The sequence below is a fragment of the Meles meles genome, chromosome 12 (genome assembly GCF_922984935.1).
Source record: "Meles meles chromosome 12, mMelMel3.1 paternal haplotype, whole genome shotgun sequence".
NCBI classification, from domain to species: Eukaryota; Metazoa; Chordata; class Mammalia; order Carnivora; family Mustelidae; genus Meles; species Meles meles.
In genome coordinates, this window is record NC_060077.1 from 20,282,791 (window position 1) to 20,303,919 (window position 21,129).

Genomic DNA, 21,129 nt, shown 5'->3' on the forward strand with positions numbered 1-21,129 from the left:
GTGACTTTCCCTTTCCTGGTGGTGGAGGGGTGGCCACTAAGCCTTTCGGTGCCCATACGTCCGTGGGTGGCGCTGGTTCCTGGTTCAGTACAGGGCCTCCATCTTTGCCTAAGGGCTCTTCAGAGCGCTCCTGTGTGTGATGGTTTCATAGGAGTTTATATCCATTGATCTGGGGAGTGTTGGGTATACAAAGTGGGTTAAAAACAGATTAAAAAAAATAGTGCGTTTGGAATATTTGGACTCTGACAACTTTTTTCCTTGTATTTTTTTTTGTAAACAGTAAGTAGTCTTATAAAAGTGTTGCAGCCGCTGCAGATCTGTTCCTCTTGTTTGCAGATGTGGAAGGCGCCCCGGGCGACCGAGAGGCCCGGAAGGATGTGGTTCTCATAGACTCGCTATTCATCATGGACCAGTTCAAAGCTGCGGAGAGAATGACTCTTGGGAGCCCTCACACAAAGGACATCGCGGAGGTGACCGCGGTGGCCGAAGCTGTCCTGCCCAAGGGCAGTGCCCGGGTCAGCCCCACGGTGAGGCGCCGAGCTGCCATGTGGGGTGTGGTGTCTTCATGAGGCCGGGAAAAGGCTTGGCCTTTCCCCACAGCTCTGTGCCAGCTGCGGAAGTTGTCAGGAAAAGCGAGTGCTGTCTCGCTTCTCCTGTCACCTCTAGATCTTTTCTGTGGGGCCCTAGTGGGCTCACCGTGTGGCTGATTTGGTTTCGCGTTGCACAAAACTTTCTGAGCATTATTTTGAGAAGGGCGCATTCGGCCCATGTGTCGCTGCAGGTGAAGTTGAGCGCGCCATCTCTGTTGTACGGTGCGCTCAGGGACTACCAGAAGATTGGCCTGGACTGGCTCGCCAAACTCTACCGGAAGAACCTCAACGGCATCCTGGCGGACGAAGCTGGGCTGGGCAAGACGGTGCAGGTCATTGCTTTCTTCGCCCACCTGGCCTGCAATGAAGGTAAGGAGAGTGTCCTTGCTAAGGCTGACTGTGGGGAGCGCACCTGGCATGAGGATGGAGAGTGGCCCTTCTTCCTGCTGCTTTGCCCTGTGCTCTGGTGCAAGACCCAGAACAGCGGTCAGAAATACGCATGGCGTGAACAAGTGAAAAACTCGCTTGCGGTTAGCCCTAGAGTGAGCAACTCACTGTAACTCAGAACCTAGCACACTGTGAGGCCCACCAGGCTGCGGCCGGGCTGTGTGACTCCCGCGTCCCCTGTCGGCCAAGACCCGTGTGCACGGCAGCTCTCCCCACGTGCCCGCCTTCCTTGTCACAGTGGTGTGCACCACCTTGCGTCCGGGCGGGGCCCTGCCACCTGGGACTGCTTCTCCACTGCTGGGCTTCCGCAGGGGCTGGTGTGTGGGCCTTGCTAGGGCCCACACCTGCGCTGCGGCAGAGACAGGGTGCCTGCCTCCCTGTAACGGGCTGCCCACTCCTGCTGCTTCCTCACCTCTAGACTCTTGGAACTCACACGACGTTGGTCCAGGCCCTGTGGCCTCTGTATTGGCATATTTAGGGATCTGCCTCCCACTACTCATTGCCCTCTACTTGGCCTCTGGGGCAGGTGCTTGTCTTGTCCCCTGCTCTGGGCCTTGGAGGACTATAGAGGGACACATGCCTGTGTGTCTCTGACACACGACAGGTTCTTGCATACAGGTGACCCTTGAACAATGTGTGGTGGTCATGAGCACTGACCTCTCACGCAGAGATCAATGCACATAGAGCTTTTGCCTTCCCTGTAACTTAACCGCTGATAGTTAACGATTGACCGGAAGCCATCCTGATAACACCAATAGGTGGACAAACACGTATTTGGTATGTTCTGTGTATTATGTAGTGTGTTCTTAAAACAAAGTCAGCCAGGGAGAAGAAAACGGCATTAGGAATACTGTAAGAATGAGAACATATAGTACTGTATATATTGAAAAAAAAATCCTCATGTGGTTCATTCCCATGTTGTTCATGGGGCATCTGTAGTGTTTCTCTTGCAAAGGGAGTGTTCAGATGCAGACTGAGTGGGCTCCTGGATAGCTGACCAGAAGAGCAGACACATTGTCCTCTTTGTGGAGTTTCAGAAGCTGGGAGGGGACTCTTGAAATTAGGGTGGTGGCATCCTGCCGAGGAGCATGGGGAAACCGCTGGCATTCAGCAGACCAAGAGAGGCAGGTGTGCAGAGGGTGGTGGTCGCCCACCCTTTCCCCCAACCCCCACCCCGCCTCGGGAAGGCTGCTGCTTCCTTCTCCCCGGGCTTGCTGCACTCTTTCCTCATCATCGCTAGTAATGCCTTTTGTTGGCCCTCTGTGAGAAAAGCTTCGTCAATCTCGGTTTTATTTTCTTTTAATTTTTATTTATTTTTTAAAAGATTTTATTTATTTGAAAGAGAGGGCACAAGTGGGCAGGCAGAGGGAGAAGCAGGCTCCCCACAGAGCAGGGTGTCCTGATGCAGGGCTCGATTCCAGGACCCCGGGATCATGACCTGAGCTGGAGGCAGAGGCTTAACTGACGGAGCCCCCCAGGCGCCCCCTCAGTTTTTCAATACAGATGGATTGATACCAGGGCTTATTTTCTTGATTAACTTGTTTCTGTTTTCTGATCTGGTGTCCTGAAATTTTCAGTGTGGCACTTTAAAGTCAGTTTTAGACACAGTTACTTCAGACTATCACCTTGCCTCACTATCTTACTGTTTAGCTGGAAAAATTGTTTGTTACCATATTTAAAAGAGTAAGAAATGGAAACAGCCTACAGTTCCAAAAATAGGGACTCTTACTAGTTCATCAGTTGAACAAATGAATGTGCGAGTCCCTCAAACTCTGGGTCCCCGCCTGGTGCCCGTGCTGCCCCAGGTACTGGTCCGGGCATCCGGCTGTGACTGTGAGTGGAGCAGAGCCCCTCCGTCAGGAGGCCCAGCCTGGGCCCCAGCAGTGCGTCCGGTGTGAGGGGCCTTGCAGAAAACCGATCGTGGAGCAATGTTCTAAATGCTGGCTGATAAGGGGTCGTGGTTCTCCTTCGTAGGGGAAAGGGCACCTGGGCTGGTGTGCATCTGCCTTCTCCTGGGGGGCACTTTCTGGAGAGTTTTTGTCCTCTTGTGTCTGTTTATGTCCTTGTTCATGTTCCTCTTGGGTGGGTCCTCTGGAGCGCAGGACACGGTGCTCTGCACGCACGAGGCCATGTATCCTGCATGCAGCCTTTCCAAGCCGCCGTTTCCGTCTCGGTGTGGTGTACGTTTTGTTTATAGGACGGAAGTGGAACTTTGTCTTGTGTATATTCTCGTAATTGAGGACATTATTTTTTGGAGGACTGAAGCTGAAACTGTCTGTTTTGGGTGGTGTGTTCTGGCTGGAGGCGGGAAGTGGGCTCTGCACCCGAACCTGAGCCTCAGTGGGTGGCTGCCACGGGAGGGCTCCAGGCCAGGGCCGAGCGCACTTCCTTTGCTTTCTGGGTACTGTTCCTCAGAGACGCATATTCTTGCCTGTGCTGGCAGTGGGGTCAGCGTGTCTTTGAGGAAATACTCACTTTCTTCAGTCCCCACTCAGCGGCTCTTTGTCGTGCGCTCCCTGTGGGTCAGGCCCCTGCCCCTCTGCAGGTCTGGTGGTGGCACAGGAGGTAGGACACGTCTGCCTCATGCCCCGAGAACTTCCCACGTGTACCTGTCCTGGTGTCTCGGGTCAGCACAGTGCACAGTGTCCAGACCTGACAGATGGTCTTGGTTAAAGGGAAAGTTCTATCTTCTCTCTCCTTTGTAGGCAACTGGGGCCCTCATCTCGTGGTCGTGAGAGGCTGTAACATCTTCAAGTGGGAGCTCGAGCTGAAGCGGTGGTGCCCCGGGCTCAAAACCCTCCTGTATATTGGCAGCCATAGAGAACTGAAAGCCAAGAGACAGGTATTTGATTTTAAACATGAAATAAAACTGGGCAGAAATGATCCCCGTTTGTACAGAAGACAGATTTGAGAATGTGGAGATGGATGTGTGCACTTGTCTGAATCCCTGGTTTGTGAGACCTTCGGGTTGTTCCTAGGTTTGGAGCCCCTGGAAAGCATAGCCTGCCCCTGGCAGGGAGAGCCCCGTGCCCACGGGCCCTCCCAGGCCTGGCTGTGGCCGCTTTCCTTCCAGAACCATCCTTTCCGCCCGCGGGCCAGTGAGCGCCACAAGCCTGAACGGGAACTTGTGGTGTACTCTGAGTTCTGAGCTGTGAACTTGTGAGGTGACCCCCGGGACACACTCCATAGGGCTGCAGGTGATGCGCTGGCCAGGGTTTCTGCCCTGTTCCATCTTGCACCTGGTTCTGAGTGAAAGTGTACCGGAGGCCACAGTTTTTTCCTGAAGATAAAAAAAGTTTGCTCTATCACTAGACTTTTGTGTTGAGTAGTATTTAGTGGAAAAGTGCGTACGTTGAGATGTGTCTTCTGTTTCCCCATTTCTCGTTATTTCTGTGGGTCTCAAAAGTGTAAGAGTAGTCGCTGTGGCATGGACGCTGCTGCTTCCTGCCACCATCTCAGTACGGTTTCCATGCTTGGGTTGCACCTGCAGAAGCTGCTTGTCCTCATGACGCTCTCTGGTGACGTCCAGAAACGGTGGTTAATACCCACAGTGGCTTCTCGTTTAGTTCTCCCGAGCACCATAAACCCCTGCAGGAGCAGTCCCGGAGATGAGCTCTGCCATGCTGTGCGCGACGGGTGGCGGTGGGCTGAGCCCCCGCCGGGGTGGGGGGAGACGCCGCAGGTGAGGCCTGTTCCGTGTGCTGCAGGAGTGGACGGAGCCCAACAGCTTCAATGTGTGCATAGCGCCCTACAAGCACTTCTTCAGGGGCTATGCAGCCTTCACGCGTGTGCGGTGGCGCTGCCTGGTCATCGACGAGATGCAGCGTGTCCGCGGCATGACCGAGAGGCACTGGGAGGCCGTGTTCACCCTGAGGAGGTCTGACCTGCGTGCCCCGCTTGGGGTCCTGGGGGTGGCGGATGGAGGGGTGTGTATGGTCATGGGCACACCGAGCTGCTGCTTGGCTGCCTGGTTCCCTTCCCTTGGCTCAGTGCATGGGGGTTGCGGGTCCCTCTCCCGGAGGCTCTGTGAGCCCCATGTTCCTGTCCGTGAACCTCTGCGGAGGAAGTGCACCTGTGGCCAGCTCCTGGGGTACAATGTCTGCTGTCGCTCTCCCTCTCCCCCAGCCAGCAGCGCCTGCTGCTGATCGACGCGCCCCTGCACAACACCTTCCTGGAGCTCTGGACCATGGTGCACTTCCTCATCCCCGGCATCTCCAGGCCCTACCTGCACCTGCCCCTGAAGGCCCCAAATGATGAGAATCAGGACTACTACCACAAAGTGGTCATACGGCTACACCGGGTACGTGTGCGGGGTACGTGTGTGGCGGCCGTGGTGCCAAGCCCTGCACCGGGTGTGGCGATGGGGGCTCGGCATGGGGGCAACGCACACTTGTCTCCCTCGCAGGTGACGCAGCCCTTCATCTTGAGGAGAACTAAGAGAGACGTGGAGAAGCAGCTGACGAAGAAGTACGAGCATGTGCTGAAGTGCCGCCTGTCAAGTCGGCAGAAGGCCTTGTACGAGGACGTGATCCTGCAGCCTGGGTAAGCTGGCATCGCGCCTGCGGGTCCTGCCCAGCTGGAGGGTGCTGGGCCGCTGTCCCCGGCGTCTAGAACCCGCACTTGCCCCGGCTCCCCGTGTGCCCACCCGCTTTCCCAGGGCTCTGCCCCTGTGCAGCTGAGCCGGCACTGGCCTGGCTCTTGCCCGCCTCCCTGAGTTCATGGGCGAGGCTCACACCGGCCACAGGTTCTGTGGGAGTGGCTTGGTCTCTTACAGCCTGAGAGGCCGCCTGCCTCCCCCAGGGGAGCTGCCCTGAGACTGCATGTGCTGGGCTTGCTGGGACTCCCGTGGGCCCTCCACCAGTCTGCTGGGCCCCCTGGGCACTGTTCTCTCGTGAGACAAGGGCCGGCATTGTGCTGTTGTGGGCCTCGTGTCATTGCACTCACGACATCGTCAGAATTGTGTCTATGTGTGATTAGTCTTCAGGAGGCGGTTTGCCGTTGACATTTGTTTTTCTGGGTTAGGTTTGGAAAATTTTACAACACAACCTCAGTGTGTGCTCGTACTCCCTGGTCTGGTGTCTTAGTCCTTGACGGACGGCATCGTTGATGCTGTGCTGGTCAGGTGCTCCAGTGGCCTGTCGGAACCGCAACCCCCCTCCTCCCCTGGCAGCGCCCTCATTGGCTCCGGGCTAGTGTGCGGTGCGAGCAGGCGGCAGCATGGGCAGGGCAGGGGCAGGGCGGGCTGTTGGGGATCCCTTCCTCCAGGTGCGGACTTCAGGTCATCAAGGGCAGAGTCCGTAGAGGGTGCTGCTGCTCCCAGGCCAGGAGGCCTGTGCTCGTCTGTCAGCCTCCCCTTGCCATCCTTCTGCAGGCGCTCGCTGTGCTGTCAGGAATTCCGGGCCCTGCTTTGGGGCTGGGCTGGCGGTGTGCTGCGCTTGCCCTGGGAGTGGGAACGCTCCGGCATCCGTCCTGCTGGGGGAGGGGGGATGCTGGTGACCACATGCCTGGGCTATTGTCGGGTTTGTGACTCTCCCACTTCACGTCTGTGGGCCTCTTCTCCCCTGAACCTGTCAAGTGAAACAGAAAGTGTCGAGCACGCCTGTAGCTGAGTGCACCTCAGCTCTCTTAACGGCGCTCGATGCGTGTTTATGTGATGGTCTCGGGTCCCCCAGGGGCCTCCGAGCTTCACTTTGGCCACTGTGCGGAGCGCTGCACACCTGCTCTCACGAGGGTGTCCCCAGAGCACTTGCTCTCTGGGCTGTTCTGTCCTCAAACGCAGTAGCCCATTACCCTGCTGCTCATTTGGAAGCCTGGCCATTCTCTCTGCCACCGCCTGTCCCTCTACCTTACTGCCTCTGCTCCTGGGTCTCTGTGGACCAGCCTGCCCTCAGTCCTGTCCTGTACGGCTCCTTCCTTAACCTGGAAACACTCACCTGGAGACCCTGGAGGTCTCCACTCGGACTGTTTCCTGCCGTGTGTTTCCTGTGTGGTCTGGCCTGCATGGGGTTAACCTCAGTGTCTGCCGTCTTTGTGGCCACAGAGCCAGGGCTGGCGTCCCACCCGAGGGGCCTCTCCACTCCCTGGACCGGGTGCCCTCACTCTGCTGCCCACCCCTGCCTCACAGCGCTCCTCACCGTGGGGCAGAAATCTGTCCCTGTCCCCGCTGGGTGTCATCCTCCGCTGAGAAAGGAGGCTTGGAGAGCTGCGTGCCAGTCTGACCCTTAGTCCTGGCTCTCTGGCCTCCCAGCCTGCTTCGGGGGGTACAGAAAGTGAGGCTGAGAGTTAGAATCCCTGGAGGACGAGTGGGAGCGGACCTAGGGATGGAACCAATCACTCAGCGGACCTGGGGGGAGTGTGGCGGGTACGATCTGGAGTCTGTGGCACAGCGGTGGCCATGCCTATGATGGCGCCGATGTGTCTTCCCGTGAGCAGGACCCAGGAGGCGCTGAAGAGTGGCCACTTCGTGGACGTGCTGAGCATCCTGCTGCGGCTGCAGAGAATCTGCAACCACCCTGGGCTGGTGGAGCCCCGGCTCCCGGAGTCATCGTACACGGCGGGACCTCTGCAGTACCGCTCGGCCTCCCTCGTCCTCAAGGCACTCGATGGGGACTTCTGGAAGGTACGTGCCCACCTGGCGTCGCACAGATGCGCCGTGGCTTCCGCGGCTCCGGAGGCTGCTCTCCGCGCCCACCCTGCTGTTGGGGCTCTCTGGGCGCCCGGCAGCTATCTGCAGGTGCTGGGGGTGTGTCCGCAATTGGCCCGAGGAGGCAGGCCCTGGCTTGAGGATTGCAGGGGTGGGGTCCTTAGCATTTCGGGTGCTGCCGGAGCGTGGGAGATAGCCCCGGCGTGTGGGGTGTTTGTCGGCCTCCGCGTGAGGCCTGTGGCGGACACGTGCGGGGTTCTCAGCAAGCACCGTCATGGGCTGCTCTCGTGTCTGTGATGAGGTCCTGTTCCTGAGGTGTGTGCGTTGTGGGGCCCTGCTGTGTGCTCCTTGTAACCCCCAACCCTCTCCCTGGCTGAGGGGCTTTGGGCCAAGTGCCCTTAGGACACAAATAATCGCGCATTTCCCCTGCTGCGCGCGCGCGCGCGCGCGTGTGTGTCTACTCCATGAGAAGAGCCTGGTGTTTACCTAGCTTCTGTGAGCTTGTTGTGTGTGATGTTGTGGTGTTTTTATCATTTGCTTGACAAACCTTGAGGCATGCTAGGTGACTGGTAGTTTTTTTTTTTTTTTTTTTTTTTAAGATTTTATTTATTTGACAGCGAGAGAGGAACATAAGCAGGGGAGTGAGAGAGGGAGAAGCAGGCTCCCTGCCAAGCAGGGAGCCCTTGCGGGGCTCAGTCCCAGGACCCTGGGATCATGACCCGAGCTGAAGGCAGACGCTTAATGACTGAGCCACAGGCACCTCTGTCTGGTAGTGTTTTAGCGACTGGGATGGCAGTAAGACAGCTGGAAATGCCTGCATTTGTCACCACTGATTCCGGAATATTTCGTCATTGCCGAGAGAGAGCCCACAGACACGAGCCGTCCCTCCTGTTCCCTCCCTTCCCCAGGCAGCCCCTGCCTGACCTGCCTTGCGAGTCCACCTGTTCTGGGCTTTGCGCACAGAGGGGATCCCTCACCCGTGGTCCTCGTGTCTGGCTTACTTCCCAGAGTGTAGTGTTTTCAGAGTTGATCTGGGCTGTGGCATGTGGCTCAGTCTCCTTCCTTCATACAGCGGAGTCGTGTTCCCCAGTTTGAGGGACTGTTGATCTGGCCGTCAGTTAACGACTTGGGTTGCTTCCACATTTCAGCTGCTCTGAGCCGTGTTAGTGCGCACACTGACAGAGCAGCTTCGTGTGGACGTAGGTTTCAGGTTTTCACACACGTGTCTAGGTGTGGAATTGCAGGGTCATGTGCCTACTCCGTGCTTAACCGTTTGAGGAATGGCCGGCGAATTTCACATCCCTTAGGTGTGCAAGAGCGTGGGATGGCTCATCAGCGGCTGCCGTCGTCCCCTTAGATGCTCGACGTCACGGTGGGAGAGCGGCTGCGCTTTCCTGTTAGAGAAGTACATGGGCAGTGGGCACGTGGGGCGTCTGCCCCAGCTGGGGACCCAGGCAGCACTTCTGCCCATGGAATGCGTGTCCCCAGGGCTCTGGACCGAGTGACGTGTCACCTGCCCCCTTCTGCTTCCCCGGTACACGTGGGTCTCTCCCCCACAGTGCCCCTTGTCCATGCGCCTGGCACTCATGCTGTCCGGACCCCCTCCCTGTCTGCCGGGGCCATCCTCTCTCCAAGCATTGCCTTTTCCATTCATGCTGCTACGTGGGGTGCTCTTAACAATGGGGACGCTGAGGCACACTGAGATCCAGCAGCCTGCCCGGTCCCCGGGCTTCAGGCCGCCTCCTGGGCAGTGAGGCTTTTTGGGTCCTGGCCGTTCAGTGAGGGATGTGCTTGGGTTCCCAGCCATTTTTCTCCGGTCTCCCAGAGCAACACTTGGCTCTTTTTCTTCTTAGGAAACGGATCTTTCTATATTTGATCTTATTGGCTTAGAGAACAAAATGACTCGCCATGAAGCAGAATTGCTGTGTAAGAAGAAGGTGACACGGAAGCTCATGGATGAGCTATACACCGCGCCGCCCCCGTCGGGCAGGCCGGCGGCCCTCAGACTGAAGCCCAGCAGGTGCGTGGCATGGAGTGGTGGTTCCTGCTCACCGAAATCCCCGGCTGGGTCCTGCTTGGCCTCGAATCAGCCGTTGGGGCATGATGTCCCACATGCCACAGCCCCTGGAAGGACCTAAGCCACAGCCCCTCAGGGAGACCTGGGATGTTTGGCGGGAGTTCACACAGGACTTGGCTGTGGCCAGGGGGAGAAATGGCCGACCCTCTCACTGGGTCTCCTGCTTCTGGAGTCTGTGCTGGTGCCCTCAGTGTCTGTGGGGCAGCTCACTGCTTGTAGCCTGTGTGGGCAGTCTGCAGTCCTGGGAGGGACAGTGCGGCCCCTCGCCCTCCTAAGGACAGCCTGGTGGTGGCAGTGGAGCAGCCCTGGGCAGCGGGAGAGATCTGTGAGGGGAGGAGGTCAGGCTGCTATGCCTGCTGTGTGCTCCGGTGGCTGCTGTAGTGGGGAGAGGGTGCACGGTGGGTGGTGGGAAGAGCGCCCCCCCCCCACAGGGACTTCTGAAGGATGTCACCGACTTCGACAGTGCCATGGGGCTGGGAGGGGCAGAGCACACTCAATGAGTGGAAGGAAATGACTTAATAAGAGAGGTTAATCCAGCAAGTTGGAGTACACAATCTCAGGGTTGGGTTGAAAAGGAGAAAGAAATGAGAAAATAAAAGTTTAGAGAGAAAGGTGCCTGCTCCATTGCCTATTCTACCTGTGGCCTCTCCGGGGCCTTGGGACCCCACTGCCCTCTGCCTGACACTCGCCGGAGCCTGCAGGCCTCTGTCAGATGTGTGTGTGGGCCAGCAGAGCTGTGGTGCTCTGGGGGGGCCTGGCTTCAGGTCCTTGGTTTTCTCCTCACCGCCCCTAGCTGCTGCCCTGTGTAGGGGATTTGAAAATCTAGAATTCCCGCCATTATGGTTTTCCAGGTAAAAGGGTGATGAAAGAGTGTGTTGCGGTGTGGCAATACTGGAAACAGTGGCCACTGTCGCTTCTGGGGCTCCGGTACCGCTTCTGGCCAGCATGCCTGCTGCTGTTGCGTTGCTTGATTCCCGGTTGTGGCTCCCTGCCCACTCCACTTGCACTTGATACAGTAGCGCTGTGGCTTCCGAGCGTCCCATGCGCACGTTCAGCCCGGGTCCCCCAGGCTCAGGGTAGGCGTGTGTGTCCCAAGGGTACGCAGCCCCTCCCCCAGACCCATGCTGAGCTTCTCAGTGGCGCGTTTGGAACCCTGACACCTCTTGGAGCAGCACCGGGAGTAGGGACCTTCCCCATCCCTGGGTGGCCCGAGCCCCGTGTCTCAGTGGTGCTCACGCCTTCTTGCCAGGTTGTTTCAGCCCGTGCAGTACGGCCAGAAGCCCGAGGGTCGCACTGTGGCTTTCCCCAGTACACACCCGCCCCGGACGGCGGCCTCTGCAGCAGCCACGGCCACTCCTCAGGGCCACGTGAGAGGACGGCCACCGGTTGCCACGTTCTCTGCCAATCCAGATGCAAAAGGTATGCCTCTTGTGCTGGCACGCCCTTGGGGTTGTCGTGGGTCTTCGTGGCCGGAGTTCCTGGTACTGCCCCTGCCCCTCTGGATGGGCAGCTGTTGCTCTGGTCAGGAGCGGGCCGCCTGCTCTGGCTCTGCTGAACACACCTCACGCTGCTCACCCTTTTGGTGTCTTGAAAGTGGAGTTTTTCCCTGAACCAGACACTGCGGTCTTGGTTGAGTCGCTATTGGCGTGCTGCTGAAGATGTGCCTCGGCGGGGGCTCTTGGACTGGGGACGTGCGGGTCACACTGTGGACACGAGCTCGGGAAGGCTCGCTCCCGTTGAGGCCGCCAATGGCCTGGAGCCCAGCTGTCACTGTGAAGGAGGGTAGGGCTGACTGGCCACAGGTCACGGGCCGGAGTTCCAGCCTCCGTCACCGGGTCCTCCGCGTCCAACCCGCGTGCACATGCAGCGCAGCCCCGTTGGAGCCCGGCTGGCAGCCCGCACTGTGTGCCCTGCGGGAGCGTGCACTCGACCACGGCGCGGTAGGCGGATGGCTCTGTTTCACCCGGATGCCGAGTCCGCCACACTGTTTTCTAGAGAGGGCTTCTCATCCGAGAAACTTTACTGAAATGTTTGTTTTGTTTCTTTGAGTTCGGGTTTAAATACTGCATTTGGTGAAGAACCTCTAACAGCTTTGCACAAACAAACCTTATCGATTGCAGTGGCGGCAGCCCCGTTTCAGAGCTCCCAGGCCTCCGCCGGCGCGCCCACTCCGAGACAGCCGCCCGCCTCGACCTCCGGCGCAGCACCTGCCCCGGCCCATCCTGCGAAACCACGGGCCCCGCCCCCGCCCCCGCCCCCGGGCCCCCCGCACCCGGCGGGGCCGAGCGCGCTGCCTCAGGGGCTGGTGCTCACCTCGCAGGCTCAGGCCCGCCTGCCCAGTAAGTGGCCTCGCCCCTCCCGGTTCTGCCACGTCTTTGCCACGGGAAGTTGTGTTCCGATCAGCGTGTGTGAAGAGCCTTGCTGTCCACTCCCTTTGTCTCCCTAACCCCACGCCCGGGTGCTGCCTTTCGCCACGCTGTCATTTCTGGCCCTAAGTGTGCAGAGAGGCGCCCTCTGCAGAGCCAGCGTCCAGGGCCCTGTCCTCCTCTGTCCTTTATCCTGATCCCCAGATGTCAGCTCTGCTTTCTTCCCACGCATGCTCTGCTGGTGTACTGATGGCCTCACTTCTCCTTAGCGTCAGCCGGAGGCTCGCCCCGTGGGCAGTGGGGCCCAGCCCGGGGAGCAGGTGGCACTCAGGCGAGAGCAGGGGACGCCCTTGCCAGCGAGGGAACCGGAGCTGGTTGTTAAAAACCATGACTGATTTTGACTCTCTTGCTTACCATCATGTTTAAGTCTGGAGTGACTTCCTGCTCAGCTGAGGCTCTCATAATAACTTGGTGATGAAAACATCACAGTGTTACTGCGTGTTCTTAGACCTCTTTATTGTGACCAGTGTCGTTAGCGCACTCCCACATCTCTCACTGGCCCCTGCTGACTGTGCCGTAGGAAGTGTCCTGACGGAGACGGTCGTAGGCACCACTGTTTCTCAGACATCCCCTCGAGCACTTCTTATCTTGGCATGACCAGTGTGTGGAGGTCTCCCTGGGAAGCTGGGGGGCGGGTGTCACGAAACCCCGAGTTCAGGCTAGTCCCTAACGATGAGGCCTCAGTTCCACTGTCAATGAGTGGAGAGTTACAGTCCTGGCTAGCTGCCTGGGGGAGGGTACAGGTGACATTTCTGTTTGCCAGGGACAGGTGTTGCGGGGACCGTGCCACGGGAGCTGAGCCTTCACTCCGTGTGGGTGGGGCAGGGCCAGGGCTGTCCTGTCCATACACACTTCTCTGCGCCTCCTCCTGTCGTTCCCTCCTGTTCACAGCTTCTGTGGGCAGGACCTCTGGGCATTTTCCTGGTCTTCTGCTAACTGTTCTCTGTACAGTGTCACTGATCATTCTGGCATGGATTTCCTTGCGGGGAGCGTTTAGGTTTCATGATCAACCACTGGGGGGTAGAGCCCTGTACCCTTGGTGTTTGCTTAGAGCCTGCAGGGCTTACGCTTCTGAGTCGGGTGCACAGGACTCCATCCGAGTCATGTTTTCACAAACCAAGTGTGAAGTGATGTTGAGTCTGGCATTTTTTCAGTCAGCATTCTAGATTGAATCCCACAGTGTAGTCCAGGTTAGTGGGAGCCTTTGTATCTTACAGCTACGTTTGTGTGGCGGATCTGTGCTAGTGACCCGCTCTCTTACATTCGTAGGGGTATAATCCCTCCTGTACATCTGTGCACTGAATCGGACACGTACTCTTCACATTCTGAAAGGTCTCTGAAGAGGTTGATATTAGAGTTCAAAGCATATGACAAAGAGATTTCTGCTATATTTGACGTTTGCTGCTTTTACATTGGTTGGAGAGAAAAGTAAAACGTTTATTGGTAGTTTGGTTATTATATTAAGATTTGATATCTAAAATCTTCAGCAGTTATGAGTAAATAAATCAACTGTTAAGATCCAATGTTAATTTTAATTTTCTCTTTTCTGTTAGAGTCATTTTCTGAAAGCGTTAGGAAGTGATGCCTAAGAAACGTTTGTGTGACTCCTCAGTTTGCCACAGACGCTCATGCTAGACGACAGATGGTCGTCAGCAGAACAGTCGTAGGCTTCTCCCAGACGTTTTAATCCTGTCTTCCTCTGCGTTTCCGCAGGTGGGGAGGTGGTCAAAATAGCCCAGCTAGCTTCCCTGGCGGGGCCGCAGAGCCGGGTCGCCCAGCCAGAGACCCCGGTGACACTGCAGTTTCAGGGGAACAAGTTCACCTTGTCGCACAGCCAGCTGCGGCAGCTCACCGCCGGCCAGCCGCTGCAGCTGCAAGGTAAGGGCCAGCCGCCGCTGCCCCACTGTCGTCCCCGTCCCTCTCCTGCTGCTGGACTTGGGCAAGTTGGGCTGACCCAGGAGCACGGGTGCTTCACCCGGAGATGGCCTTGGGGGGTGTTGAGAACGCTGGCCTGCTGGCTGCGGCAGATGCGTGCCGTGTAGCTGATACTGTTTCTCGATGAAATATGCTCTTTGGAAATGTTGCCCATTTTGAAATTTTTTTTTCTTTTATTCTCTTTTGAGTAAGTTCTATGCTTGGCTTGGGGCTTGAACTCCGACCTCGAGATCAGGAGTCACATGCACCCCGACTGAGCTGGCCAGGTGCCCCAAATGTTCCCTGTTTTAAAAATCAAAATAGAAATATTTGCTGCTCTTTTAACTTTAGTGTGAAATGAAGTGTCCTAAAAACACCCCAGGACTAGCAAGTTATGTAGAAGTTATGTTCTTTCATGTATGGATTTTATAGCATTGACTCCGAGACCAAAGCCTCTTAGACCTTTGTCTGAGCACGATGTACTCCTTTGGTAACTGCTTTGTGCAGAGAACAAGTGGTCTGAGAGGCATGCTGGGATTAGCCCTAAGGGACCGGTGGCAGTGGCTCAGCGCTTGAGTGTCCTTTGGCTGTGGTCCTAGGTCACACGTGGTGCCTGCCACAGCCTCCCTGGGACAAGGTATGTGCAGCTCCTGTGAGCCAGGGCTGGGACACTCTGTACGGGCGCTGGGAGGTCACACACAGCTTAGCAGAATGGAGGCCCCAGGACACCTACAGCAAAGACAGCTGTTAATTTGGCTTAATTCCCTATTCCTTCAGTTTTCCGGCCGAAGGGGCAAGGCCATCTGTTGATACCTCTGGCGGGCTCTCCTTTGCGCGGAGCCTAGCAGATACCGCTGGCGGGCCCCCCTTGGCGCGGAGCCCAGCGTGGGGACGCTTCTCCAGAGTAAGCGATGTCAGGCTTCCTCACACGGAGGGCTGAATGTGGTGAACACCTTGAACTGAGTGCGGAGAGAACTGCAGCTTTTGGGTAGGGAGTGGATGTGTTTCTTTGTCGACTTTACAGGTCGGCCAGCACCCATGTGTGGTCTGGAGCTGGGACCTTGGCTCTGGGAGCGGCGTGGGGCCTCAGGCAGGCACAACAGACCTGTCCTGGTGCCCACCACATTGCCAGAAGTGCCAGAAGTCAGAAATGGCAAAGAATAGTTGAGAATTTTCTTGACTTTAAGTAAAAGTGACTGTATTCTTAGTTTTTCATTGGCTGTAAAGGCAATAGTCATTTTTTTCCAAGTTACTGAACTCCGCACTGCCTTGTTGGAGTAAATCTAAATTCGGATTTTCGGTCTGTTGCTTCATCTGTTCTGCACGTCTGGAGGTGCGCGTGGCAGGTAGGAGGAGGTGCCTGTGGCCCATGAGTGATGCCTCTCGGGCCCGTGTGATTGCAGGCAGCGTTCTTCAGATCGTGTCCGCTCCGGGGCAGTCCTACCTGCGACCACCAGGCCCTGTGGTGATGCAGACCATGTCTCAGGCGGGCGCCCTCAACGCCCTGGGAAGCAAGCCCCCGACCGGTGGCTCGGGCCCAGCCCCCGTGACTGCACCAGGTAGAGTGCTCTGATGGGGTCACTACACGCGGAACCTTCTTTCTGTGTGACTTTGCTTCGAAGGGGACGGGGAGCTAGCTGCTACTGACTTTTTCCGGTGGTCTCAGAACCCAAACATCTTGCTGCGGCGGTCTCTGCTTTCTGCAGACAGGCTGCCATCAGCCTCGCTTGTTTTCTCTCTCCTTCCTCTCGGAGGTATTTTGAATATGACTAGTCTCTGCTCACCTAGATTTTTGTTTTCTTCTTGTTCTGACAAGGCATTTGGAATCATGAGAATTTGGCTTGCTAAGGTCACAAATACATTTAGCGAGCATGCTGGAATTTCCCCCGGGACAGGTAACAGAGCAGGATCTGGGCCCTTCTGCATCCAGCCTGACCGTGGCCTGCTTCTCACCAGGGTCTTGCCTTCCCTGCCATGCCCAGCTGTGTGTGGTCTGCTGAGGAGCCTGAGTGGGTGGTCGGATGGGGCTCGTGGGTGGACCTAGTGGGGGTCCCCTCCCGACCCAAAGCCCTTGTCCCTGATCAGCCCTGGTCTCTGTCTTGTGTGCAGTGAGACTGGGTAGGGCCCTGCCATGGGGTCCAGGGAGCAGCATTTCTGTGTCCCAGCCGTGGCCCATGTTCCCACCTGTGGCTGATTCTGTTTTCCAGGCCTCCTCCCACCCCACCTGAACATGCTGCCAGCACCCATCCCCCAAGGCAGGAGACATTCCCCACCCTCCCTGTGGTCTCCTAAGTGGCTGTCTTACCCCAGGCCCCTTTTAGTCCTTGGTGCCTCCTGTGTGATCTCTCTCAGGATGTGCGGTGTGGCCTGGCAGAAGGGGGTGCAGCGACTGCTCTGTCCTGCTTCAGAGGACAAGGACAGTGCTGACTCCCTGCTGGGGGCGGGTGGGCGGGTGATGTCCCAGGGGTTGAGTGTGTGGCCACATGATTGCGGTGAGGATGACCATGGGCCTCAGGTGTGGGTGCTTCCTCTGAGCGCACTGAGCTTTCACTAGAGAAGAGAGACACCCACGGCTCAGACGATGGCCGGCAAGTGGCTGCTTTGCGGGCAGTCCTGAGGGGCGTGGGCAGTGTGTCGCTAGAGCGAGCTGCCAGAGGAGGGTCTGCGGAGCCCGCAGACATGTGCATTCAGCTCTTCCCTCCTGCTCTGCAGTTGGTGTGCCGGGGCGAGTGGCTGTCAACCCCCTGGCTGCTGGAGAACCCGGAATGGCCTCCAAACCGGCCTCTCCCATCGGAGGGCCAACCCAGGTACGGTGTCTCCCTCACCGACCCTGTGTGGGTCCCCGGGCCATGCCTTCACCCTCCGATGTTTCTCAGAAGCCGCTTGTTGGGGGGACGGTTAATGGTGTTGTCAGCATGTGGGCCTTGAAAGCACGTCATCGCTCCGAATCCCAGAGTTTGACTCTAAAAATGCATTTCATAATAAAGGAAACTGGGCTTCATGATTGCAGATATCTTCCACGTTTTTTGTTTTCGAAGCCGTTTTCCGGGTGTTAGAAATCTCACCTCGCCTGGAGAAAGATTTTTCAGTCGGAGACGCACACTGTGTTGTCCGCCTCCTTTCTGTCGCGGTCCGCCATGGAAGGGGACGCAGGTGTCTCAGGGTCTCTGTGCGCGAGGGACACTGTAGGGCTTAGCGAGACCAGGCCCTGGGCCTGTGTCCCTCAGTGACCATTTTCTACGCTGTTTCCCCTGAAGGAGGAGAAGAGCAGACTTCTGAAGGAGCGACTGGACCAGATCTACTTTGTCAACGAGCGGCGCTGCTCACGGGCCCCTGTCTATGGCCGAGATCTGCTGCGGATTTGTTCCGTGGTAGGCCGGGAACAGACACCATGGCCCGGGGCTTCTGACAGCAGCCAGCGGACCGGGGCCGGGCCAGCGGGCGGGTACATGCCACCCTCCCACGGTCAGAAGGACCTGATTTTGACGCTGACCCAGCGGCAAGCCTGCCTGCAGGATGTCATCGACAGGTAGGGCGGCCTGCATGGGAGTGCGCACCTCACTCTCCTCCACAGGCCCCCGCGTGCCTCCGGCCCCGCCTGTCCTGCCGGAAGCCTGTTCTGTCAGTTCCTCCCTGAGTGGTTCTCAGACGTCGGTCGTGAATTATTTCCTGCATCTTTGGCTCTGGCATCAGCTTGTCTCTCCAGGAAGGCTGTGTATCCTTGGGTGGCTTCTTTTCCCCTGGGCCCAGGCCCTGTCCCTGGGGCCCCGCTTGGGTGCACGTTGGCTGGCCTGGGCGCAGGGCCACAGCAGCCATGTGCGTTCCGGGTGCCAGAACAGACCGCTGTGTGCTTGATGAGTTTCTCTGTGTTTTTCTTAAAGTAATATTTTATTGGAAAACCACATGAAAAAGTTAATGTTGCGTGGTGAGGAACGTGTATTTAAGAGTTAAACTCAGAAACAAGCTTTAGGAGAGAAAACGAAAACGCAGATGCTGTTGCACCGGGGGCCAGCCCAGCCCCCCCACCCTGCCCACCGAGCGTTTGTGCTTCCTCCGGGCCCCACCTAGAGCGGCCACCCTGTTTGTGTTCCATTCCCTGCATTGAGCGCTGGTCAGGTCTGGCCTGAGGATGGGTCTTCTTTCCCTTCTCTGCTGTGTGCCTGCAGCTGAGTGTTCATGGTGGGGACCCGCCCGTGCTCCTATGGCCTGGCTCATGTCCACCGCCTTCCCACCATCTGGGAGCTGCCGTAAAGCCCCATGCCCCCCCTGGTCGCGCCTGCCCACGAAACCTGGGCAGCCAGCGACCTCTTTACTGTTCCCGTAGCGACCTCTTTACTGTTCCCGTAGCTTGCCTTTCCCAGAATTGTGCAGGGTGCAGACTCTTCAGGTGGGCCGCTTTCTCTTAGCGAGACGCGGTGAAGACTCCCCGTCAGCGCTCCATGGCTTGACGGCCATTTCTCTTAGCTCCCAGTGATGCTCCCTTGTCTCGTGGGCCCGTTTATCCGTCACCTACTGGAAAACAGCTTCATTGCTTCCAGGTTTCAGCAGTCACAGACGAAGCTGCTGTAAAGGTCCATGTGCAGGTGTTTACGTGAACGTACGTTTCAGTGCATTTGAATGAGAATGCTGTGGGTTCTGGCCATTCTGACGTGTGTCGTGATGTCTTGGGGCCGATGTCATCCGCACTTCCTGAGGATAGCCCACTTGGAGCCTGTTTTCATAGCTTTTCTCCGTGTACATCTCTTCTTTGGAGAGGTGTCTGTTGGGGTCTTCGGCCCATTGTTTAAGATTTGTTCTCTCGCTGTTGGGCTTTCAGAGTGCTCGTGTGTTTCGGGTGCCAGTCCTTCATCAGCGGTGTCTCTCGTGCTCCCCTGGCCTGTGGCTTGTCTCCTGATGACACCTGCTTTCACAGGGCGGCCGTGTTTAGGGTTAGTGAGATCCAGCTCTCCCTCCTCTCACCGGCCGTGCTTTGGGGCTGGGCCTGGAAAGTCATCGCTAGGCCCTGGTCACCTGGGCTTGCCCCGTGTCCTCTTCCAGGGCTCCCTTGTCCGCCTTTTACTTTGGGTCTATGGTTCACTCGGAGCTGTTTGTGAAGGAACTAGGTCTGTGTCTAGATTCATTTTTCCCGTTTGAAGAATCTCATATTTCAGAAGATCTTTAAATCTATGCAAGCAGACTACTGCAGTGAACCCGAGTGTACCCGGAGCCAGCCTTCAGCCTGGGACTGGCTCTCACCCAGCTCTGCATCCCTGTTTACTGCCTGGAAGCACAGACTGTTTGTAGCTAGCTCCGGACAGACGGGAGTTCCTGTGTAAGATTTCGTTGTGCTCTGAAAGCAGCGCAGGCACCGTACCATTACCCTAGCTAAGAAAAGAACAGTTCTTGATACCGTTAAGTGTCTCTTCTGCACACGCAGTTGTGGTTGTCTCATAAGCGTTTTTCTGGTTCGAATCAGAATGGCAGTGATGTAGAGATGCAGCAGTTGGGGATACGTATCATGTAGCTCCTAATCTGTAGGTTGTGCTTCTGGCTTGCCTTTTTTTTTTCCTCTTGTAGTTTATTTGTTGAGGAAACTGGTGGTTTTCTCTGTAGAATTTCCCACAACGTGGATTTGCTGAATTGGTTCCTGGAGGTGTAATCTGGTGTGTAGTTTTGTTGCCTGTATCATCTGTAAATAGATTCAGAGGCTTAATCAAATTCTTGTGGGTTGCTGGTTATTTGGGGTTTCTCTGTTTGCAGGAGTGGGGTTTACTGGGTACCGCCGTGAGGAAGCCAGGACATCTGGTCAAGTCTTTCACATTCACGTATTTGCGTGTGGGTGCCTGCTTGTCAAGCACCATTTGTTGAGAGACGCTCTCTGCTCCGTTGGCAGAGCTGAGGTGACTGCCTTGGGCCTCTCCCTGGGCCCTCCTCAGCTGGGTGTTGTCTGTTCCCTCTGCAAGCCCCGGTGCTGGGCGGTGTGCCTCCGGCTCTGTTCTCGCCCGGTCCTGTGTGGCCCTTCTGGTGTGGTAGCCTTCGGCTCACTGTGTCGGTGATCTACAGAGTAACGGCTGGGGTTTGGCTTAGGACCACGCCAGATCTTCAGGGCGGGTTGGGCAGAACGGGCGTGTCGGCCGTGTGGATTCTGGGTTAGTGAGCGTGGACTTGCTTTCCACTTATTTAGTGGTGTGATTTTTTCACCAGTGGTTTTGGGCATAGATGGCTTTTTTATTTGCATGCATTTGGTAGCAAATCAGGGAAACGCAGCTTGAGCTGATCTCGAGAGTGAGGCTGTCCTGGTGTGGGGGCCACTCAGAGGTCTGGAGGACGTGTCCTGTGCTGTAATGGCCCGTCGGAGTCATTCTTGTGCTGCTCTCAGCAGGCCTCCTTCTGCTAAGTCTGGCCCCGCTCCTGGTGGCACACGGCTCTCCCCGCTCTGGGGTATAGTTCTCCCCCAGACCGTCCTGGGGACACAGGACCCGTACCCCGAGATTCCCACCAGAACATGAGTTTCACAGGGAATGGGCCGTCTCTGTGCCCTTTCCTGCAGGCTCTAGGGGGTGCCCTGCGCCGCTTGTTTCCAGCTGGGGGCCGGCAGGGACCAGAGCTGGCGGGACTCACTCCCACGGATGCTGTGACGGATGGTGCTGTGACACGGGCAACAGCTGTGTCACCCTGTGTGACTGTGATTAAGCACCCTGGTTTTTCTGACCACACCAATAGAAGGTTCTGCCCGCTTCCTACTTGGCCTTCTGCTTCCTGAGACGGAGGAGCTGCTATGGGCTGCTATGAGACGCCATGGGCAGTGCGTCTGACCCAGGTGCTTTCTGCTTCTCAGGGTGGTGTGTGTGATCCCTCCGGTGGTGGCTGCGCCCCCGTCCCTGTGGGTGGCGAGACCGCCATCCCTCTACAGCCGCAGGATGAGGCTCCTGAGGCACCGCCTGCGAGAGCACACAGCTCCCTACGCGCAGCAGCTGCGGCGAATGACGGCGCTGCGCTCCCTCCGGTTTCCGGAGCTCAGATTGGTGCAATTCGACTCAGGTATGGCGGGGG

The 21,129-nt window shown here is 57.2% G+C and overlaps 1 protein-coding gene across 12 annotated transcripts in view; it reads left to right on the plus strand.

The window, feature by feature from the left end:
* Nucleotides 1-21,129, plus strand: part of EP400 (E1A binding protein p400) — a 98,722-nt gene that overhangs the window by 39,810 nt on the left and 37,783 nt on the right. For 11 of the 12 annotated variants that reach the window (XM_046025911.1, XM_046025917.1, XM_046025922.1 and 8 more), the window contains 15 exons: nt 337-527; nt 782-959; nt 3,743-3,879; nt 4,745-4,914; nt 5,163-5,337; nt 5,443-5,579; nt 7,470-7,656; nt 9,534-9,700; nt 11,007-11,176; nt 11,878-12,096; nt 13,897-14,061; nt 15,501-15,656; nt 16,810-16,904; nt 17,355-17,626; nt 20,915-21,117. In XM_046025911.1, the coding sequence (XP_045881867.1) occupies nt 337-527; nt 782-959; nt 3,743-3,879; nt 4,745-4,914; nt 5,163-5,337; nt 5,443-5,579; nt 7,470-7,656; nt 9,534-9,700; nt 11,007-11,176; nt 11,878-12,096; nt 13,897-14,061; nt 15,501-15,656; nt 16,810-16,904; nt 17,355-17,626; nt 20,915-21,117 (2,622 nt within the window). The remainder of the gene's footprint in view (nt 1-336; nt 528-781; nt 960-3,742; nt 3,880-4,744; nt 4,915-5,162; nt 5,338-5,442; nt 5,580-7,469; nt 7,657-9,533; nt 9,701-11,006; nt 11,177-11,877; nt 12,097-13,896; nt 14,062-15,500; nt 15,657-16,809; nt 16,905-17,354; nt 17,627-20,914; nt 21,118-21,129) is intronic. The other variant, XM_046025921.1, reaches the window with a different exon arrangement.